We start from the raw sequence: 18,810 nt of genomic DNA on the forward strand, positions 1-18,810 counted from the left end.
TGATAGATTTGCAATTACTGAGGTTGTTCCATGGCTGCCTTTCGCCATGATGTAAGTAAGGTACGTCTCTTAACGAGGTTTCATTTAAGGAGGCTTGGAATTTGGAGTACGCATCTCAACACCTCACAGATAAAACTGAAGAGCGTTTACTATACAAACGTCGTGTACACGTGTTTTTCTTCAAACGCTAACTGAAGTCGATAAATTTAATTTTCTAAGTAGTCTCGAAGGACTGCTGTCAAAGAAACGATAAATCTGCCTTGAAAATTGAAATATAGTTGCTCAAGTACCGTTGAACCGTTCAACCCTTCAACACCTCACCATTAGCGTCTTCAAATTTATATGACACTGAATACGTGTAATTCGCATTAATTCAATGATGTTTATTTTATCCGCAGCGTTCTTTAGGTTTTATTATTAATTATATTTTTATAGTATAAACCTTTTTTTTAGGCAGTAGCATTTCAACATTGTTACATGAATTCTTTCTCTGTTATTCGTAAGTTTAGGCTACGCGGTTATAAGAAACTAAAAATATCACGAGCACACACCGTTAGTGATGATAAAAATTTTCTCAATTGGGCTCAATTCGCTTTTATTTCGCTGTTGAGACGAATATTTTGATCCGAATATTTTTCAATATCTCGGAACATCGACTAAAAATGTACGATAATTTATCACGTATCATGATATAAAACCTCTGACTAATCGAATGTGTGGAAGATTTACCTCATGTTCAACATTTTATTGCAAGCCATTCGTATAATGCATTCCGTGAATTATTTCGACATTTTGATAGTTGTGATAAATAAGATAAACGTTATTTTAGTTGAAACGTACGAAGTAATGGATTGATTTAACTATGTTAGTCGATCGAAGGCATGGACGTATAAAATCTCAATTTTCTAGTACATCAAGCTATTCATTTATTTAGTTCAAAAATTCAAAACATATTACATGTGATATCTAGACTGATCGGACTTTCTAATAAATGATAGTAATTGACGTGAATAATAATCAGAATAATCAACAATCTGGTATATTGACTTTAAATCGTTCAAGCTTTTAACGACAGCAAACTATTTATAGCAAGGAAGTGTGTTACGTAACGTGGCTAATTTGTAACTACCTGTCAAAATCTAATACAAAAGTAAGTATAAATCATAAATCTATCCATTTTTTGAGGTATGTGTTTCTTCACTTTTCTTCTTTACTTTAACCACTATACATTTCATAGCTTTAATTCGTACGATTGTATTTTTTCTTTTTTTGATTTACATAATCTCGGGAGTTTTTTCTGAAATTCTCATTCCTAGCCATTTTACTACTAACAACTATCGTCTTGATCTTAAAACTGTTGTAATTCTGCATAGAATTATTTGTAAATTCAAAGTTTACCGGTTTTCAAATTCGGAACAGTGAGTGATATAGACGAATGAAAAACAAAATACGAGCGATTGCATTTTGGAGTATTGCCGTATGCTGTTATTGCAACGAAATCGGAAATGGCGATGATTCGACGCTAGGTGAAAACGCATTGAATTCCTCGTGCAAATGTATGAATATACGTGTGCCTGTGTGTCTGTGAAGGGAAGATCGTTAACCACGAAACGATTTTTGCCTTTTGAAACGAGGTTTGATGGGAGCAGCTATCACCGTACGATACAGCTCTCCTATACAGGATATCAAAGTTTATTATTCTAAAATTTCTTGCACCGCGAAACATCAAAGGAGCGCTTGAAAAATAATTCGCAAAACATTAACCAAGGGCATTTCGTAAGCCCGTAGACGTGAGTACACGCGTGAGTATCCGATTGCTATAAATACATATACGTCTTTCGTGGTCGCACTCATATAGATAAAGATTTATAAAAAATGATACTATTCTTAGCGATACATTATTGAACGATCATAACTGTGAACGTATCAAAGGCTACAAATAAACGTCATTCAAGCGGCATCAGATGGTTCAACGCTTAAATTAGCGTGCCGGTTTCTAATATTAGTAAAAATCATTGAGAGCAAGCATATAAATAAACTAAATTCATACGAATTTTTTAACATTATATTTATGTGAGGTACGATAGCGATTCAAGAAAATATGAAAATGAATCTGTGCATGGTTTTTGAAATATATAGTTTTCAGAGTATGTCCTAGTAAAGCTATATCGCTGAAAGCCTCGCAGGACTCTAAATAAACAAACGTCATTAATTCTATGATATCGCAATAGTAAAATCGTAGAATTCATGCCGTTTTTTTATTTCTGAATCAAATGAAAATAAGTTTGAAGTGTTTTTGTTCATGATTGTGTGGTCTTCGATGTTTCAAGATACATACAACAACGTTGAAATCGACTAAAGCAACCCCTTAAAGAGAATCCATGCATATGAGGCAGCGAATTTCAATTCTTCGAGATTGTTGACGTAGTATGAATATAAAAAAGAATTTGCGAGAAATTCGCATCTTCTGTAAAACTGTTTTACCTTGAATGGTACGGCATTAAAATTGTTTCTTGTTGAATAAATATCCATGAAATCCCCGCTTCCCAGACAAATGATATTCGGATCAAAGATAATAATTGTCACTTCAGGGCGAGAACATTCGATTGCACGACTTGACTTCTTCGATGCGAGATGTCAAATGATCCCTCCACTGAAGTCACTTCTCTTCAAAATGTAAATCACAAGTTTAATAAGCTGACGAACACACATGGAATTACTTAAATGGTTACAAAAAGACAAAAAAATAAGATTTATTAATTAACGATAAAAGTTGTATATTCTTTGTCAGTCTTCTTATTATCAACTAACGCCGATCGACATCGACCATAAAAAGCTCGTTACATAGCGAGACATTCTGTTAACGTACAAGTCTAAGTAACCCAACGGACTTTAGGTCTAACTATTCGGTATTCAGATTACGAGACATAAGTGGAAAAATTTTTATTAATATTTTTCTCATCGAATCGTCAATTGTCAATCGATCTAAATCTGATGGTTTGTACCATCATTCGAGTATATTAAGATGATGGTAGACCCAGTAATCTAATCAGCGTCACACGGGTATACCACTTCCGGAAGTAATCCGATCGAAAGGTGTGTAAAAAATAAACAGAACGACTGAGTTACTTGATAGAGCATCGAGATCCAAAGATGAGCGTTTAAAGCGGTTAGCTTAAGGCGACGCGTGAATGCGGATGCATATATATGTGTATATATTACATATATAGATATACGCGTAAATTTGGCAAGTATGCGGGTGGCTTTGAGAGATTGATTGCCACATGTATACACGAGTATAGCATGCGATGCCCGTTAACAGATTTAGAGCAGCTGGAAAGAGGTCTAGTTCCTCGTCCAGATGGGTGGGAGTAAAGAAAACCCAACATCGCTGACCACGCCGACGAAGCAGTTTGAACTCCGAACGCCGGTCCTTGTGGTGCTCCGCGAAGTTCGCTCCCCTCGTGAAATTGAGAATTCGCGAGTCGAGGAGTCCGAAGTTTCAAAGAATTCTCCGAGCTTCCGCTACGTTCGTTTTGAATTCATCCCTTGCCTGCCCGTCGTTTTCCGTTACAAGTGATTCGAGGATCTCGAATAATAAAACTTTATTAAACAATACCGTGTACCGGATGTGCATCCGTCGTATGAATACTACAAATCGCGTCGCGCGGGTTAGAAGTTAAGTGATTCGCTTATCTCAGTGAGAATTGGAGAACGGTATCTCAACAGTTTTGAAATCAGAGGTGAAAATGGGACTGAAAAAGTTTAAAATAATTTTAGACAGTCCGGTGTTCTTTGCGGGGCAAACAGTGAGAGGAAAATTGCGCTTGACGTTGGATAAGCCAACAAAGATTCGTGGTAAGTGATCAGAACGATGTGTAGAAAAATGTTTTGATCGATGTACGTAACGTTGTGAAAATTCTTAGGAATAAAATTGAAGTACAGCGGAGATGGAAGAGTTCGGTGGACGGAAATACACATGATAAACGGAAGTCCGGCCACTTACACCTATTCGGATGACGAGACTTACTTCAAACACGAAGAAATCGTTTTCAGTAGTAAGTGTAAAATAGAAGATTTATCTGGAAATTAAATCACTCCTGAATCAAATCGAAAAACTGTAATATATATGGTGGTTCATCTTACGTCGCAGGTTTTGACCTCAAAGATGAACTCGACGCTGGAGAACATGTTTTCGACTTTGAATCAGACCTGCCGAAGCATTTGCCAAACAGTTTTGAAGGTCGGTATGGGCGAATCAGGTACTCTGTGAAAGGGGTAATCGATGTGCCGAAAAAACTAACTTCTAAAACAAAAGTGCCATTCACTGTAGTATCGCTCCTTGACCTCAACAGGGACCCGATTGCGGCGGTAAGTTTTTTCTGATGACATGATAAAGAAAGAAAGAAGTCTTCGGAGTGCGAGTACAACTTCTTGAGACTTTTTATTCTTTCAGAATCCAGTAAACGAGGAAAAATTCAAAACATTCTGGGGCCACCTCAAGCCTCTGATAGTAAAGTTGTCTCTTCCAGTGCGTGGTTATGTGCCTGGACAAGTGATACCAGTCAAAGCGTTGGTGACTAATGACACAGGGGTTGAAATCAAGAAACTGCGAGTTCAACTGAAGAAGGTAAACTTTGAATATACTCTCAATTTGAATCTCAACTTCACGAGAAAAGCACCTTATACCAAATTTAAGTTAGAGATCAGTTTTAAAAATTAATTCATCAGGCCTATCTGACAATTTCTAGTTGGCCAAAAACTTGCTTTGGCTTCCTTACAAAAACGTCGACAAGAATTCTTGACGTGTCTGTCTCACCTTGATAACTTCTCGACTAAAATGCCTGATTCTAGATCACAAATTTTCACACTAAATTGAAGACTCAGGAGGTGAAGGAGGTGATAACTGAGTGTGACCTGCACCTGGAACATGGCCATGGTAAAGAGGAGGCTTCCGTCGATCTAAAGGTACCAGCCCTGCCCCCTTCACGGATGGAGTACTGTAAGATCATAGACATAGATTACAAAGTGATCGTTGAGGCCTGCGTCGAGAGCTGGTACCACAAGAACATGAAGACTGTGACCGATATCGTCATCGGCTCGGTGCCCTTGCTCTGCTACCAGATCCCTGTGGCTGCCTTTCCTTTGTCGAGGTCACCACCAACCCTACATTCCGAGTTTCGTCCTCTCGGTGATCAGCCACCCGCGCAAGTCGCGTCACAACCTTACCAAGACATCTATGGTGGCGAAGTCGGTAAGTTTTAAGTCGGGAATTTTTAGAAAAGCAAAGAATTTCTTTTACTCACGATAATGTTATAAATAGAATTAATCGCTGTAAACAAAACGACATGCTTTAGCTAATAGTAAGCACATTCGTATATCAATCTCGAAAAGAATTTAGCTGTAAAAGTGTTTTTGCCATGACTATGACTGCATGGCCTGTTTTCTTGGTGGTCAATCAACAGCTGTTCGTAGAATCGACTCAATCTCGTATCCCGCAGCGCTTCGGACACGGATAAAAAAATTTTCTATTAATATAAATACGTGTATAATTATGGGATCCAAGCCAGATCCGATAAGCGTCAAGGCATGTCAGGAAGGTTATTTAATGCCCTAATTTCGGTATGAAACAGCGATGAGACATGTTTTCAAGAATATTTGGCAAGACCGATTCGATGAATTATCTATTTCCGACTGCTACCTGTGGCTGAATAAAATATGAACGAATTGCGTTCTTTCAGCGACTCCAATTTACGAAGAAACGATTGAGTACCCGTCGGAGAAGAGAGAAAAACACAAAAAGAAGGAAAAAGAGGAGGGAGATCAGAGTGCGAAGGCGGAAAATGTAGGCATTGAAGATGCCGACAGCGATGGGGAAGTGACGAGCTTCGCGCCATTGTATCCAGTTTTCAAATTTGGAACCCGGAACAATGACGCATCGTAGAATGGGGGTCGAAGCTTTGTTTGCTATCCTAACACGTCACATACTCGATTTACGTCTACACGCGTCATTGTTTAAGAATTCCCGTCCGGTCGGTATTTCGGAACCCGTCAGCCAATATTTTCCTGCGAAGTACCGTTTAATGTGTATTGTATGCATGTATGTATGTTTTTACGTATGTATATATTTATGTTCTCCACATTATTCTTAATATCTATTCGTTACCAAGATAAATAAAAACCTCAATGTTGTTCTAGACGTTTTTCATGATTATTTATCTTTCTCAGATCGGAATAGTTTCTCATAACAATTCTCCATCTTAATGTTTACGTTTATCTGAAGAAATTACGCTCATTCATTGTTACAATATTCAAAAATTGATTATAACTTGTAAGACTATGTATATTAGCGATATACTTGTATACCTATATACTATAAGCATCGAACACTTACAATAGCTACATAAAAAAATTCCATTCTGTTGCCCAAACTATTGCGCGTACAGGTACATAGAAATGTGAGCACGTCCCGATTCGCGTTGAAAACTTTTCTCAGAAAGTCCTTGAGACGATTTGCTTAGCTAAAATAAATTTCATTTCAACAGATTGAAAAATTCACAGGGGATACAAGTTGCCAAATTGAATTTCACACAAGTACATACGTACAGAGAGCCCACACGCGAAAACTCCTCACTAAACTTTATTTAACTCATTTTAACCCCCAGCAAACAGGCACAGGGCAGGTGAAAGAGAAGTGAAATCGGTATACACCTGAATTCGTGGGTGACATTGACTAAAGCGCTTGTAGTTCTTCGCAGTTCTTCGCAGTTCTTCGAAGCCGATAGAATCTCCGTCCAAGAATACAAGTCCTTTGGTGCAAAGGTCACTATGCTGAGATTATAGGAGCATCGAGGACATGAGGCTTGAGCGAAAATCATCCCTAATGAAATCCTGTGTCACGTGAGATGTAATCTTCGAGCTAGCGACGCAAAGCGATACAACGATTCCATATGCTCCAGTGACGACATTGGAACAGTCGATTGACTCGGAGTGAACTCCGAAGGTGATGAAACCATTATCCATGATCTGCCTACAGCTTTAAGATCAGCAACTCGTGTTCTCGTAGCGCCAGCATCACACTGTGATGCTCAAGAATAGAAGCAGTCTGAATTGTTGATCGTGAAACTGTCCAGTTCATTTCCCTACTCCCAACTTCTTTGATTTTAGATTCACTTTCGCACTCGAATAAACATTTTACAAACTCTACAACAAATTTACTATCTAAGAAGAATAAAAGTCGCAGAGTACATTGAACGTTCAATAACGCCAAACAAATGCATCAGATGGATCTCGTCGTTCAATTATTTTAAAGCAATCATTCGTGATGGAAATACACCGATAGACCTAATTGAATACTATCAAAATGAACGAGAAGTTAATGAAAATATTTCACAAACCTATAAGCCAAGAAAAAAAGTAAGAAAGTTATTCAAATTGACAAAGCTGAACTTTACATTTGATCTACTTACCATAAAGAAAATTAACTCTGAGCATAAATGTCACGATTATAATTATTTTTTCATAAGGGTTGAAGAAATTCGAGAATACCTGAAGACACTACCGCCGAAAAATTTGCCTCCGAATTTTTTAGAGCATATAGAAAATGCTGAAAAAACTCTGGCGGTAACCAAAGAACCGGAAATACCAGCTGCAAGAAAAAAAATACGTCTGGCAAGTGATCCCTGTATATTGTGTAAACGAGCCTTTTGCGTGCAGTTTACTCTCTGGACCAACGATCAATCTCAGTGGCAATCCCGCACGTTCCATGCACTTCAATCGTCGAGCTGAAAGCTCATTTAATTTCTGCAAATCAAATTTTGCTTTTTACGACCTTTAATTTTCATTTTTCTTCATTTTTTGTGTATTTCTGCGAGAGTAGCCAGAAAACTTGATGGGAATGATGAAGCAGGACAAGATCATCGACCACTCGAAGCGTTGGTTACAACCTGCGAATCCTGCGATCGATGGAAGAGAGCAAAACTTGACACAGACTGCAAGGGTCAAGCGACCGGAAGTTCATCGTCAGCGTACCAACACGTTAGGCCCAAATTCAGTATGAACGCAGCTCAACGTGAGGATGATCATTTTGCAACTACCTTGCAGGCTCAGGGAAAACCCGGACGTTATTACCCTCTGGCGCCCGGCAGGAACCTGGAACGATTTGGAAGACGAAGAAGCACGAGTCTTGAATTCCTTGCCTCTGATCTAACTTGGATACAACTTATACATGTATATTATACATATATTAGGGGGTTCGGAATTTTCTATTTCCTCTTTTTATTGCGCTCCATCGATGAAAAACATTAGTTTGGATGAAGAAAACAAGATTCCCTCAAAATTTTAGCTCGATACGAAAATATTTAGAATTGCCTCAATCGATATATAGGTTGGAGGCGAAGGGTTGTTCGTAATTAGGATGTTGATGATTGTTTCGCGGGCTGCCCCCCAAATCAATTTTAAATTATTCAAAAACAATTCCCTGATTTTTTCAGATTTTTATCTTAATTCTGAACGGTGCCTGTAAGAGGATAATAGATTTACCCTCTTAAAGGTACTGGCGAGAATAGAGGGTACTTTTACGACTAAATTGGAGTTTCTCGAAAAATACTTGTCGTTAGCGATATAAATTCTCTATTCGTACATACTCGGTGAATTTACGAAGGATCTGTACCTATTACTTTTTGAGAATTTATGGGCGTTAAGGACAGCTGACTGATGCGAAACAGGAGACCAATAAATGAACAATATTTGCACGTAACAGGATGGATATATTTTTTTTTTTTCCAACTGGGAATTCGATTATTTCGAATTGTAGGACGTCATATGGTTTACGATTTAATTCATTCATTCATTCATTTAATTAATAAATATCATACATATATGAATTCGAATTTTAGAGGTGAAGAAAATTAGGAGGAAGTCATTGAAAAACTATCTTTTGCAGTCAAACCAGTGAATTCGGTGTGAATTTAATAACTATAAAAAAAAAAAAATCAACCAATGTTGTATTACAGGTGAAATCACACATATTTACGTAGTATTCGATGTTGGCAAATTGCCGTATTTATTATACATATATTAACCATACGGATGAATGGGATATGTCAACGGATTCACGGGTTATAAGTAGAATTTCTCTCCCAATCGTGTACCTTAAATTTACCAAACTGACGATCAAAAAAAGGCTTTTTTCAAGGATTTTTTTTATTTTTTTATTTCTCGGAGATGGTTAGCCTGAAAGCGAAAAATCTAACGGCTTTAGATTCAACATGTTAATAGCCTTGGAATGAATCATACGATTTTTTATATTTGCAAAACTAACAAAATGGTGACCATTTTTCGAAACAGTTAAAAAAAGACCACTTTTTTGCCGTTTTTTGCAAAATAAAAGTTAAAATCAAAATTTGAAAAAACGTTCGATTCATTCCAAAGCCATTAGCATGTTGAACCTGAAACCGTTCAATTTTTTAGTTTCAGGTAAACCATCTCCAAGAATTCATCAACACCGCAGACCTACATTTTTTTGCAGACTGATTTTCAATTACGATTTTCGTGTATAAAAAGGGATTAAAATCGATAAAAATTTTTTTTATATATTTCGAGAGTGTATTTATTAAGTCTAACAAAACCAATATCAATATTTACAGTTAAAACTTATTGAAAAAAAATTTTAAAAACCCTTTTTTCTTGCTCGCTAGTTGGGTAGACCGCTTAATTCGTATTAGAAGTGTAGTTTGAAAATTTGTCGTCAGGTGGCGCCACTGCTCGGAATAACCGGCAGCGCCATTTACCAGAGACAACGAGAGATACGAAGCGTGTGAGGCGCGAAATAGTATCCAAGCATGTGTACGGTGGGTGCGACGATCTGTCACCGGCAGAATATACGCTCCAACAAAACATAATCAAATAAGTTAATTAGTAACAATGAGCAGACCGGCCAAAATAAGAAAGCTAGATGAAACTGTGGTGAACAGAATAGCCGCCGGAGAAGTTATTCAACGACCAGCAAACGCCCTCAAAGAACTGATCGAAAATAGGTTAGGACGCCAGTCGAACCTCATCGAGTGCGCGGCAAACAACCGAATTTGAATTACCGTTTTCTTTTGTTTTTAGCCTCGACGCCAAGTCCAGCAGTATTCAAGTCACAGTCAAAGAAGGCGGATTGAAAATACTTCAGGTAAATTGTGCCTTAATAGTCATTGTTATGCCTGCTAAAGTGCCGATGTGACCTACAAACGCTTATTCATTCTCTTTCGATCTTTTCGTGCCTAGATTCAGGACAATGGAACGGGGATCAGGAAAGAGGATATGGAGATTGTCTGCGAACGATTCACCACTAGCAAGCTACAGCAATTCGAAGACCTCAGATCAATCGCCACCTTCGGTTTCAGGGGTGAAGCTCTCGCTAGCATCAGCCATGTTGCTCAGCTGACGATCACAACGAAAGTCGCCGACGACCCCTGTGCCTACAAGTAAGACGAAATCCCTGTTTTACCTACCAAACAAACAAACTCTGTTGATAATATCATTTTTTCAGTGGCGGGAACGTTATTTTAAACAAGCGATTGCTTTTCCATGTTAACTAATTATTTACCATTTTCACCTCTTGTTTTATTTTAAAATACAATTCACTAGAAGTATCGTGAAAGTAAAAAAATGGCAATGAGCCAAACTTGAGGTTGCAAAAAATATTTGGTACGGCCGAATTTACTCTCAAACAAAACGTAACTACACGTAGTCTCTCTTCTGATACACAGTATGTTTTTCAGGGCTTCATACATCGACAGCAAATTAAAAGCACCTCCAAAACCTTGCGCTGGTAGCCAAGGTACGACAATATTGATCGAAAATCTGTTTTACAACGTTCCGACGAGACGGAGAGCGTTGAAAAGTCCAGCCGAGGAGCTGTCCAAGATAACAGATGTCGTGAATAAATACGCAATTCATAATTCCAACGTCGGTTTTGTTCTGAGAAAACACGGGGACGTCGTTCCCCAGGTGAGCAAACAACTTAATTAAGCCATCAGACGTTAATCCGTATAAAATCTTGTTCAATACGGATTATACAGGCGACCACATAATATCTCGTTTACCATTTTCTCAGCGTGTTGGCTAATCGGTATTTAATTTAGGTACGAACTCAGTACAATTCTACAAAGGTTGCCAATGTCCAAACGATATTCGGTGTTGCTGTGGCGAGGGAGTTGCTGGAAGTCGATTACAGCGACGATACGTATAAATTTAAACTATGCGGTCTCGTAACGAACGCGAATTACTCAAACAAGAACTTCACGCTTCTGTTGTTCATCAACAACAGACTCGTCGAATCCACCCGTAAGATTATTATGCTACGTAACTTAATTACTTCTATACAGTCGATTGCACTGCAGTATTTTGGACTTTCCAGAATCAATTTGCAGTTGTAGAAACCATATTCCCAGTCAATTTTTCAATCTGTAAATGAGACTATTTTTGCATTGATTAGTGTGACTCAGGCTTCGTTGTGTTCTTTATTTTTTTATTTAAATGTTGAAACGTTATGCCTGTGGGATAAATTTGTCAACTTCAGGAATTTTATATCGTTTCTTCGGTAATAAAAAACCATTCTAAAAGTACTTAACTATTTTACAGCAATAAAGAAAATGCTGGAGGATCTCTACTCGGTTTATTTGCCGAGAAAGGCGCACCCTTGGTGCTACATATCTCTTGAGATAAATCCGGCTAATATCGACGTGAACGTGCATCCAACGAAGCACGAGGTTCGTTTTCTCCACGAAGAGGCTATAATAGGAAAAGTGAAAGATGCCGTGGACGCAAAACTGCTCGGAAACAACGCATCGCGAACCTTTTACGCCCAAGCGAGACTGCCTCAAGTCGACATTACGAAAGAAGCGTTGGAAGAAGTAATTCCAGAGTACAGCAAAGCCGGGAACAAAGAAAAGCCAGTTCACGCTTACCAAATGATCAGAACGGATTCCTCCGATCAAAAACTGGAGAAGTTCAATTTTACAGTCAATACATCTAGCGCCAATCAATCGCCCGATGAATCGAAGGCGGCAGAAAGCACGAGTGTTACGGATAACAAGGAAGAGAGAGAACCGAAGCGATTAGATCCCGCGAAATGTACGGCGGAAAATCCCTCAAACGAATCGAGTTTTTTCGACAGTTTATTCGACGATTATTTCCCGCATCAAACTTCTACGCAAGTTGAAAATCCTGTTAAAACTTCGACCAATTCCGCGCCCCTCGACGGCGGTGACACAAAAGCTCAGGACGTCTTGGAGATCGAAAATGACGAGGTTGAAAAAGCCGTGAGCGGCGGCGATTCTGCCACCGATGAGGCGCTGAAGAGGGTTTATCAATACCTGGGTAACCGCGATAACATGGATTACGTGAAGACAATCGTCGAGCCAGGAAGTAGCCAGGATTTAGCCGATGGCCACTACGGTTCCAAAACGAAAATGAATGATTCGGAAATTACGTCGCCGAGTAAAGATGCCACGGCTGAAACAAGGTCCGGAAGCAAGCCGAAGAGACCCGAGTTCAAGTCTTATTCGGTAAATGCAATAAGGCGAGAGGTGAAGCTCACGAGTGTGTTGAGACTTCGAAAACATGTCGAAGACAACTACCACGAAGGGCTGAGGGACATATTGTCGAATATGATTTTTGTTGGCTGCGTTGACGAAACTTTTGCCCTCGTACAGAGCGGACTCAATCTGTACATTTGCAACACACCCAAGTTATTGTAAGTATAATTGAAAATTGGACGAGTTCTTATTGTTGGTGTAAATCAGTAAACAACACAAGGCTTCGGTTTTTTTTTTTTTTGGTTCTAACCCGGGTGCTAGACTAAAAAAATATTTGATCCTCTTCGTCAGGCTACAATTTATTCAAATTTTCCCTCACTATGAACTCTGTAAAAGTATTTCTCATCTACTAAATTCTATTTAAGGGAAGAACTTTTCTACGAAATAATGCTCTACGACTTTGAGAATTACGGAGTTATGCAATTCTCGGTAAGTACTATGCAAGTGAGAGAATTTTTTAATAAAATGAATGAATGAATGAATAATTTTGAAAAATCGTGAATTTTGTAGGAATCCGTGTCACTGTCCGACCTCGCTATGCTAGGACTCGAAACAGAGGAAGCCGGATGGACAGAAGAAGATGGTGAGAAAGAGGAACTGGCAAACAGCGTGAAAGAATTATTGCTGGAAAAGGCAGATATGATGAACGAGTACTTTTCAATAATAATCGACAAAAAGGGAATGTTAAAGTCCCTGCCTATACTTCTAGGTCAGTTTAATGACTAGATCATTTAATTCACCTGAAAAAATAACATCCAATAAGTAATATCTGAATCCTACGTTCCAGACAAGTACTTTCCGAGCAAGGCTGGAATGCCTTTGTATGTGTTGCGTTTGGCCACCGAAGTCGACTGGACCGCGGAACAATCTTGTTTCGACGGGATATGTAGAGAAACGGCCAAGTACTTCAGCCACGTAAGTCGAAATGAGGAAAATCCGGAGTGGAGAAACGTCACGGAGCATATTTTGTACCCTGCCATTAAAAACAGCCTCTTACCGCCGAAACACTTCGCCCACGATTCCACTATCTTGCAAATAGCAAGGCTACCCGATTTGTATAGAGTCTTTGAAAGGTGCTGATATTGGTAAAGTAGTATTTTACATCTCTTGAGATACTAATAACATGGTCATTTTTGTATACACGATTAAGTAGGCAACTATTTCAACGTTAATTGTGCGATTCACTTTATTGTATTTTAATTCACTTTATACTGTTTTGTATTTTTTTTTTTTTTTTCTCGTTAAACAATACGTTTTGTTACCTGCTTATATGGATTTAAATATCACCAATGGTTTTTTTTTCGATAATATCTGATATCGCAGTGGATTTAAGACTAGTAAGTACAGCTTCGTATATAAAATAACGATCATTTCTTTGAAAATCAAATCAAATTCATCTCTAATTTAAACTCGACTTTTCTGTTTCGCATTATTCATTTTTTGCTAATCTATTGTCTCGAGACAGGCACTGTTAATTCTGAAGTTTATTTAAAACAATTAATTTTATTAGGTTTCATAATTTTGAAAGATCTAATTTTTCCGAAGGGAGAAACAATGGAACTGAAACTTACTATAAACAATATGCTATACAGTAGTTGAACATTTCTAATTTATTCCTAACGGTAATTAGAAAACAAAGATGACAAAAAGAGAATTTGTATTAGGAAAATTCGAAAGAACGAGAAAATTACTTTTACGCGGCTTTACAGATTCGTTCCAACCGACTAGACCTAATACAAAACACTTTTGACACAAAAACAAATTATAACGTATTCAACTCACTTGAAACTACATACGTACTAAAATTAACAGGAATATCTAGGCAAGGTAAGCTTCAACTTCGTAGTGCCTATAATCGAAAAGTTATAAAATATCTCGCACGTACGTCGGTATTTTAATTTTTTTGTTCTTTCCCTTTTTTTTTTTAACAAATATGAACCACATAAATTATTAAATGAAGAATATTCATCAACTCTTGACTAGTCGTTAATAATAATATTAACAATAGTCTGCACAATACTTCACTTGAAGCGATAGCTCAGTAACGTATTACGTACTGTAATATAACTGCAGTAAAGTAGTGTTTTTTGTGTATAATATGAGGTTGTCTATGTAGTTTACAACTTTTGCTGATGTGTAAAGATGGATGTCTTCGAACGTAAATATATCGCTTCTGATAGTTCTACGCTTTAGCTACTCCAACTAATGCCGGCCGCACAATACGCTCGTGTAATTTGTACCCAACTTTTGACACCACAACGACGGTTCCTGGAGCCTTACCTTCAACTTCCTGTAAAAGAACATCGGAAACAAAAATTAAATTTTGAATTAAGAAAAATGTACCGCGTTGACGGAAATATAAGTCGAGGTTTTTGGTAAGCAACTTTACCCTCAAAAACCGTACTCGATTTATATTAGGGACTTTTTAGGGGAATTGCAGTATCGACTGGAAATTTCTTTACCGACCTATAATTTGAATGTTCTCGCAATGCAATATTCGCGCACTGCGCGTGCGCGTCTAATCTCGAAAATCGAAAGTTCGAACTTCAATTTTTTCGCAGCATCGGTCTGAAGTTGGAATAAATAAGCCGTTTGTTGGATGTTTCGTGCGTGCAATAATTGAAAAGATTAATGTTTGGAGTGAAAATAAAGTGGAATGTAGTGGTTCATAGTTAAATCTAGTGAAAAAAAACGTTCGTCATAGTTATGATGCAAAGTTTGAAGTAATAGTTATGCGGGAAGCCGAAAACACCAACAATTGCCGACCTGCATTAAAACACGGTACATCAGAGAAAAATGGTCGCGATTGGCGTGAAATGAGGCAAGAACTGAAGTATTTTGAAATTCGAATTATACTCGAATCGAAAAGAGAGTCCTGAATCAGAGGTCAAAAATTGGGAGTCGACTTATATTCGGGCCAGCACGGTATGTATAAACAATTCAGTCTTTTGCAATTCAACAATTTCAAACCCTAAAATTTTGATACATGAAAAGTAAAAAACCAGGGAACAATGATAACAATAAAAATGTCTTCATTCACCTGTTGAAACAACGCCTCGTGTTGATTTGGGTCGAATTTCTCATTGAGTGGATTCAAAGACACGAGTCCATGTTTCGTGAAAACCTGGAAGGAAAAAAATGTCATAGATTTCATTAAGAACGAAAAGAAATTAAAAGACGAATAAAAGTAACGGCTCGAGTTGATTCGTGTTGAATTCCTCATTAGATAGGTTTAAAGATGTAACGATTTTTTTCTAGTCCATGTTTTGAGAGCATCTGTGATGAAAAAGATTCTACCTTTTTCAATAAAAATTATAAGTAGACTAGGGTGCTTCATTTGAAACGAACATTTTTTTTTTTTCGCTGACACATAAAAATTTTGTTCCTTCTATCGAAAAAGAAATTCCCTGAAAATTTGAGCCCTTAATCTTGATTTTAAGTGGTTCCGCTCGATCGATGTATATTTCCTATTTAAATAACATGTAATTCATGATTTTTTTAATTTAAATTAACATAGCTCCGTTTGATTTCATGGTATTTCATTGCGATTAGTCAGAATTTGTAGTATATTAGTGACTCTTTGAAAGTACCCACTAACATTTTTTTGTACTTGAACCCGTCTCATCGGTATTTCATATTAAATTTCATATTTTTTTGGGGATTTCAATATATTAAACTATTTATACCTTTTGGACTACGCACCTCAGAAAATCCATACAGGGCTATTTTTGTAGGAAATTTAATTTCCTACAAATTGTTCCTTGACAATTTTTTTATAACTTCAACTGTTTTGTTGATAAGTACGAAAATATAACAATTTTTAAGAAAATTGGGCTTTCGAGACCGACACCGATGAGACGGGTTCAATTACAAAAAAATGTTAGTGGGTACTTTCAAAGAGTCACTAATATACTACAAATTCTGACTAATCGCAATGAAATACCATGAAATCAAACGGAGCTATGTTAACTTAAATTAAAAAAATCATGAATTACATGTTATATTTAAATGGGAAATATACATCGATCGAGAGGAACCGCTTAAAATTAAGATTAAGGGCTCAAATTTTCAGGGAATTTCTTTTTCGATAGAAGGAACAAAATTTTTATGTGTCAGCGAAAAAAAAAAATTTTCGTTTCAAATAAAGCACCCTAAAGTAGACTTAGAAACGAATTTTTATCTACAACGCACCTTTTGTAGTTGTGCTTCGGTCATCGATAATCCTTCATAAAGGCTTTTCAGGTGAGGATTTCTTTCACTGATTTCATCCTTTGGCACGCTCTCTGTTGCTTTGTTAAGAATGTCAGCAACCTCGAGTAGATCCTTGCAAAATTCTTGTATACCAAACAGCTTAGCGTCGTGAATTTGTTTCGTCAACCTCACTCTGAGATTCTCACCGTCGGCCAACGCCCTTTTGTATTTATTTTCTAACTCAATCGACCTGTCCTTATACTCGGCGAGATCTTTATTCAATGCTTCCAACTCAAGATTCAACTTCTTCTCGTTCTCTGTCATTTCTTTCTCTACTCCTCCTGCCGCTTGCGCCGCCTCACCACTTCCACCCTCCACCTTTCTCTCTTTTGTCGCCATACTGTAAGACTGTTTTCTCTGAAATGCTGTCGAACTGAGCAATGCCGGCCTGTGAAAGAAGGAAAAAAGCGATAAATAAAGTAAATCCCATCCACAAATAAGATCATTTTATTATGCCTTTAAATTGGTAGAAATCTGCTTAAATAATCAAGCAGATACTATTTTTGACACCATATTGTTTAGCTATGTTCATTTTTTAAATATACCAAGAACATATTAATATATAAACTGGTTATTTTGAAAACTTGAAACGAGTTAACATTTTTCATAAGAAAACAACGCCGTTTCTAAGCAGCAGATGAAATGAGAGGAATTACAATGCAACAGATCAAGCCAAGAGTAAAGAAATTTTGCCCCAATATCTAGCTGGCGTGTCAATTTTTATTAATCAGAATTCATAAAACAGTAATTTTTTACAACATTTGCCTGTTTTCTTGGACATATATCATTACGATAAATAAAATGTTTGTCAGATATTTCGAGTTGGTCGAACGGCGAGTTATTTTCTGATTTTCATACTCTCTTTAAACGCTTCTGGCAAATTGCGCGCCGGATTATGTCAGGTCAGGAACGCACGGACACATAGACACCAAATCATATTCAGGCATCGTCGATTGAATAGTTCAAGAAAAGGCCGTTAGGTGGATCGCTTCTGTTTAATAAAACGCAGTAGCAGTCTAAATGCAGATTCGATATAAATGGTTAGGAATATCGAACTATAATTATCAGCATTTAATTTACCGAAACGATTCCATATCGGTAAAATTAAAGCAATGATCGTAAGAAGTTAAATCCGATAACTGTCGCGCGCCCTTTGCCCTATACACTGCTCGAATGTTCCATGCGTAAAAAATTGTTAATAAAATGAAGAGACACGATTCGTCGAAAACAGCGGTAATAAACGTCCAGCAACTGGATTTGTAATTTTGTACAAAGCCTCGATGAAGACATGACGTTGAAATTAATCAGCGTTGAAAGCGTTACGATTCTGTTACCTAACACTCTAACCTCTTATCAGACACGACGGAACTTCCGACCGCGCATTATGATGTTGCGAATGATAGTTTTAGCGGACTTAAATACAAGACTTTCTCGGTACCTTAGGATTGCGATTTTGCCGAGTTGATAGAAATTCTCTATTGCCCTTCTCCCGAGTCTCACCGTCGCTGGAAAGCCGAATGTTGCCATGATACTCGTGAGTTTTTGCCTAAACGCACCCAGGATGACGAAATATTAACCTCGTATAACCCAACGTGCCGGGTTCAGACTGCTGCATGCGTAGGACGTGCTGCTCGTGCTGCTCATCTTGTGTTTAAAAACGCCACCTGATCGTCGAAGGGTGGAATACTTGGCCATGCGACTGGCTTTAGTATTCTACCATTCGTCGATATGATGACTCGATGATTCTACGTAACGGTAGATACTAAAGAGATTCTAGGATTTTGTTTTATCGACCGTGCACGATGGCCATTTACCATTCATCGTTTTTCAGTTGTTCGAATGTATCGTTGACTGGAGGTTAAACGACGCATTCACTAGGCTCATTGACTACTAGGTCTGAAGTAAATATTCCGCCATTTTAATAGCATTTATATTGCGTATTATCAGCAGGATTTAATTATTTTTTTTTTTT

At 37.7% G+C, this 18,810-nt stretch overlaps 3 protein-coding genes across 3 annotated transcripts; 2 read left to right on the top strand and 1 right to left on the bottom strand.

Moving 5' to 3' along the window:
• The first annotated feature begins 3,398 nt into the window (after positions 1–3,398).
• On the top strand, positions 3,399–6,188 carry LOC124411477 (arrestin domain-containing protein 3-like). Its single transcript, XM_046890590.1, has 6 exons — positions 3,399–3,858; positions 3,927–4,058; positions 4,154–4,371; positions 4,457–4,630; positions 4,855–5,254; positions 5,742–6,188. Exons 1-6 carry the CDS (start codon positions 3,750–3,752, stop codon positions 5,942–5,944), a joined length of 1,236 nt encoding a protein of 411 aa, XP_046746546.1. The 5' UTR covers positions 3,399–3,749; the 3' UTR covers positions 5,945–6,188.
• Positions 6,189–9,837: 3,649 nt separating this feature from the next.
• On the top strand, positions 9,838–13,794 carry LOC124411110 (DNA mismatch repair protein Mlh1). The gene is made up of 9 exons (XM_046890002.1): positions 9,838–10,037; positions 10,114–10,177; positions 10,273–10,472; positions 10,770–10,998; positions 11,133–11,334; positions 11,632–12,745; positions 12,953–13,016; positions 13,098–13,296; positions 13,375–13,794. The coding sequence occupies exons 1-9, from the start codon at positions 9,925–9,927 to the stop codon at positions 13,665–13,667; spliced, it is 2,478 nt and encodes an 825-aa protein (XP_046745958.1). The 5' UTR covers positions 9,838–9,924; the 3' UTR covers positions 13,668–13,794.
• Positions 13,795–14,187: 393 nt separating this feature from the next.
• LOC124411111 (grpE protein homolog 1, mitochondrial) lies at positions 14,188–18,458 on the bottom strand. The gene is made up of 4 exons (XM_046890003.1): positions 18,277–18,458; positions 16,779–17,226; positions 15,628–15,711; positions 14,188–14,877 (listed from the first exon to the last, which is right to left on the bottom strand). The coding sequence occupies exons 1-4, from the start codon at positions 18,363–18,365 to the stop codon at positions 14,770–14,772; spliced, it is 729 nt and encodes a 242-aa protein (XP_046745959.1). The 5' UTR covers positions 18,366–18,458; the 3' UTR covers positions 14,188–14,769.
• Between the last annotated feature and the right edge of the window lie 352 nt (positions 18,459–18,810).

The sequence above is a fragment of the Diprion similis genome, chromosome 10 (genome assembly GCF_021155765.1).
Source record: "Diprion similis isolate iyDipSimi1 chromosome 10, iyDipSimi1.1, whole genome shotgun sequence".
In the NCBI taxonomy this organism is placed as follows: Eukaryota; Metazoa; Arthropoda; class Insecta; order Hymenoptera; family Diprionidae; genus Diprion; species Diprion similis.

Coding starts and splice junctions, on each gene's coding strand:
- LOC124411477 (XM_046890590.1), top strand. CDS start 3,750: ATGGGACTGAAAAAGTTTAAAATAATTTTAGACAGTCCGGTGTTCTTT. Junction 4,631..4,854: donor TGCGAGTTCAACTGAAGAAG/GTAAACTTTGAA, acceptor GCCTGATTCTAG/ATCACAAATTTTCACACTAA. Junction 5,255..5,741: donor CATCTATGGTGGCGAAGTCG/GTAAGTTTTAAG, acceptor GCGTTCTTTCAG/CGACTCCAATTTACGAAGAA.
- LOC124411110 (XM_046890002.1), top strand. CDS start 9,925: ATGAGCAGACCGGCCAAAATAAGAAAGCTAGATGAAACTGTGGTGAAC. Junction 11,335..11,631: donor CAGACTCGTCGAATCCACCC/GTAAGATTATTA, acceptor ACTATTTTACAG/CAATAAAGAAAATGCTGGAG. Junction 13,297..13,374: donor GTCCCTGCCTATACTTCTAG/GTCAGTTTAATG, acceptor CCTACGTTCCAG/ACAAGTACTTTCCGAGCAAG.
- LOC124411111 (XM_046890003.1), bottom strand. CDS start 18,365: ATGGCAACATTCGGCTTTCCAGCGACGGTGAGACTCGGGAGAAGGGCA. Junction 17,227..18,276: donor GGCAAAATCGCAATCCTAAG/GTACCGAGAAAG, acceptor CTTCTTTCACAG/GCCGGCATTGCTCAGTTCGA. Junction 15,712..16,778: donor CCGAAGCACAACTACAAAAG/GTGCGTTGTAGA, acceptor TTTTCCTTCCAG/GTTTTCACGAAACATGGACT.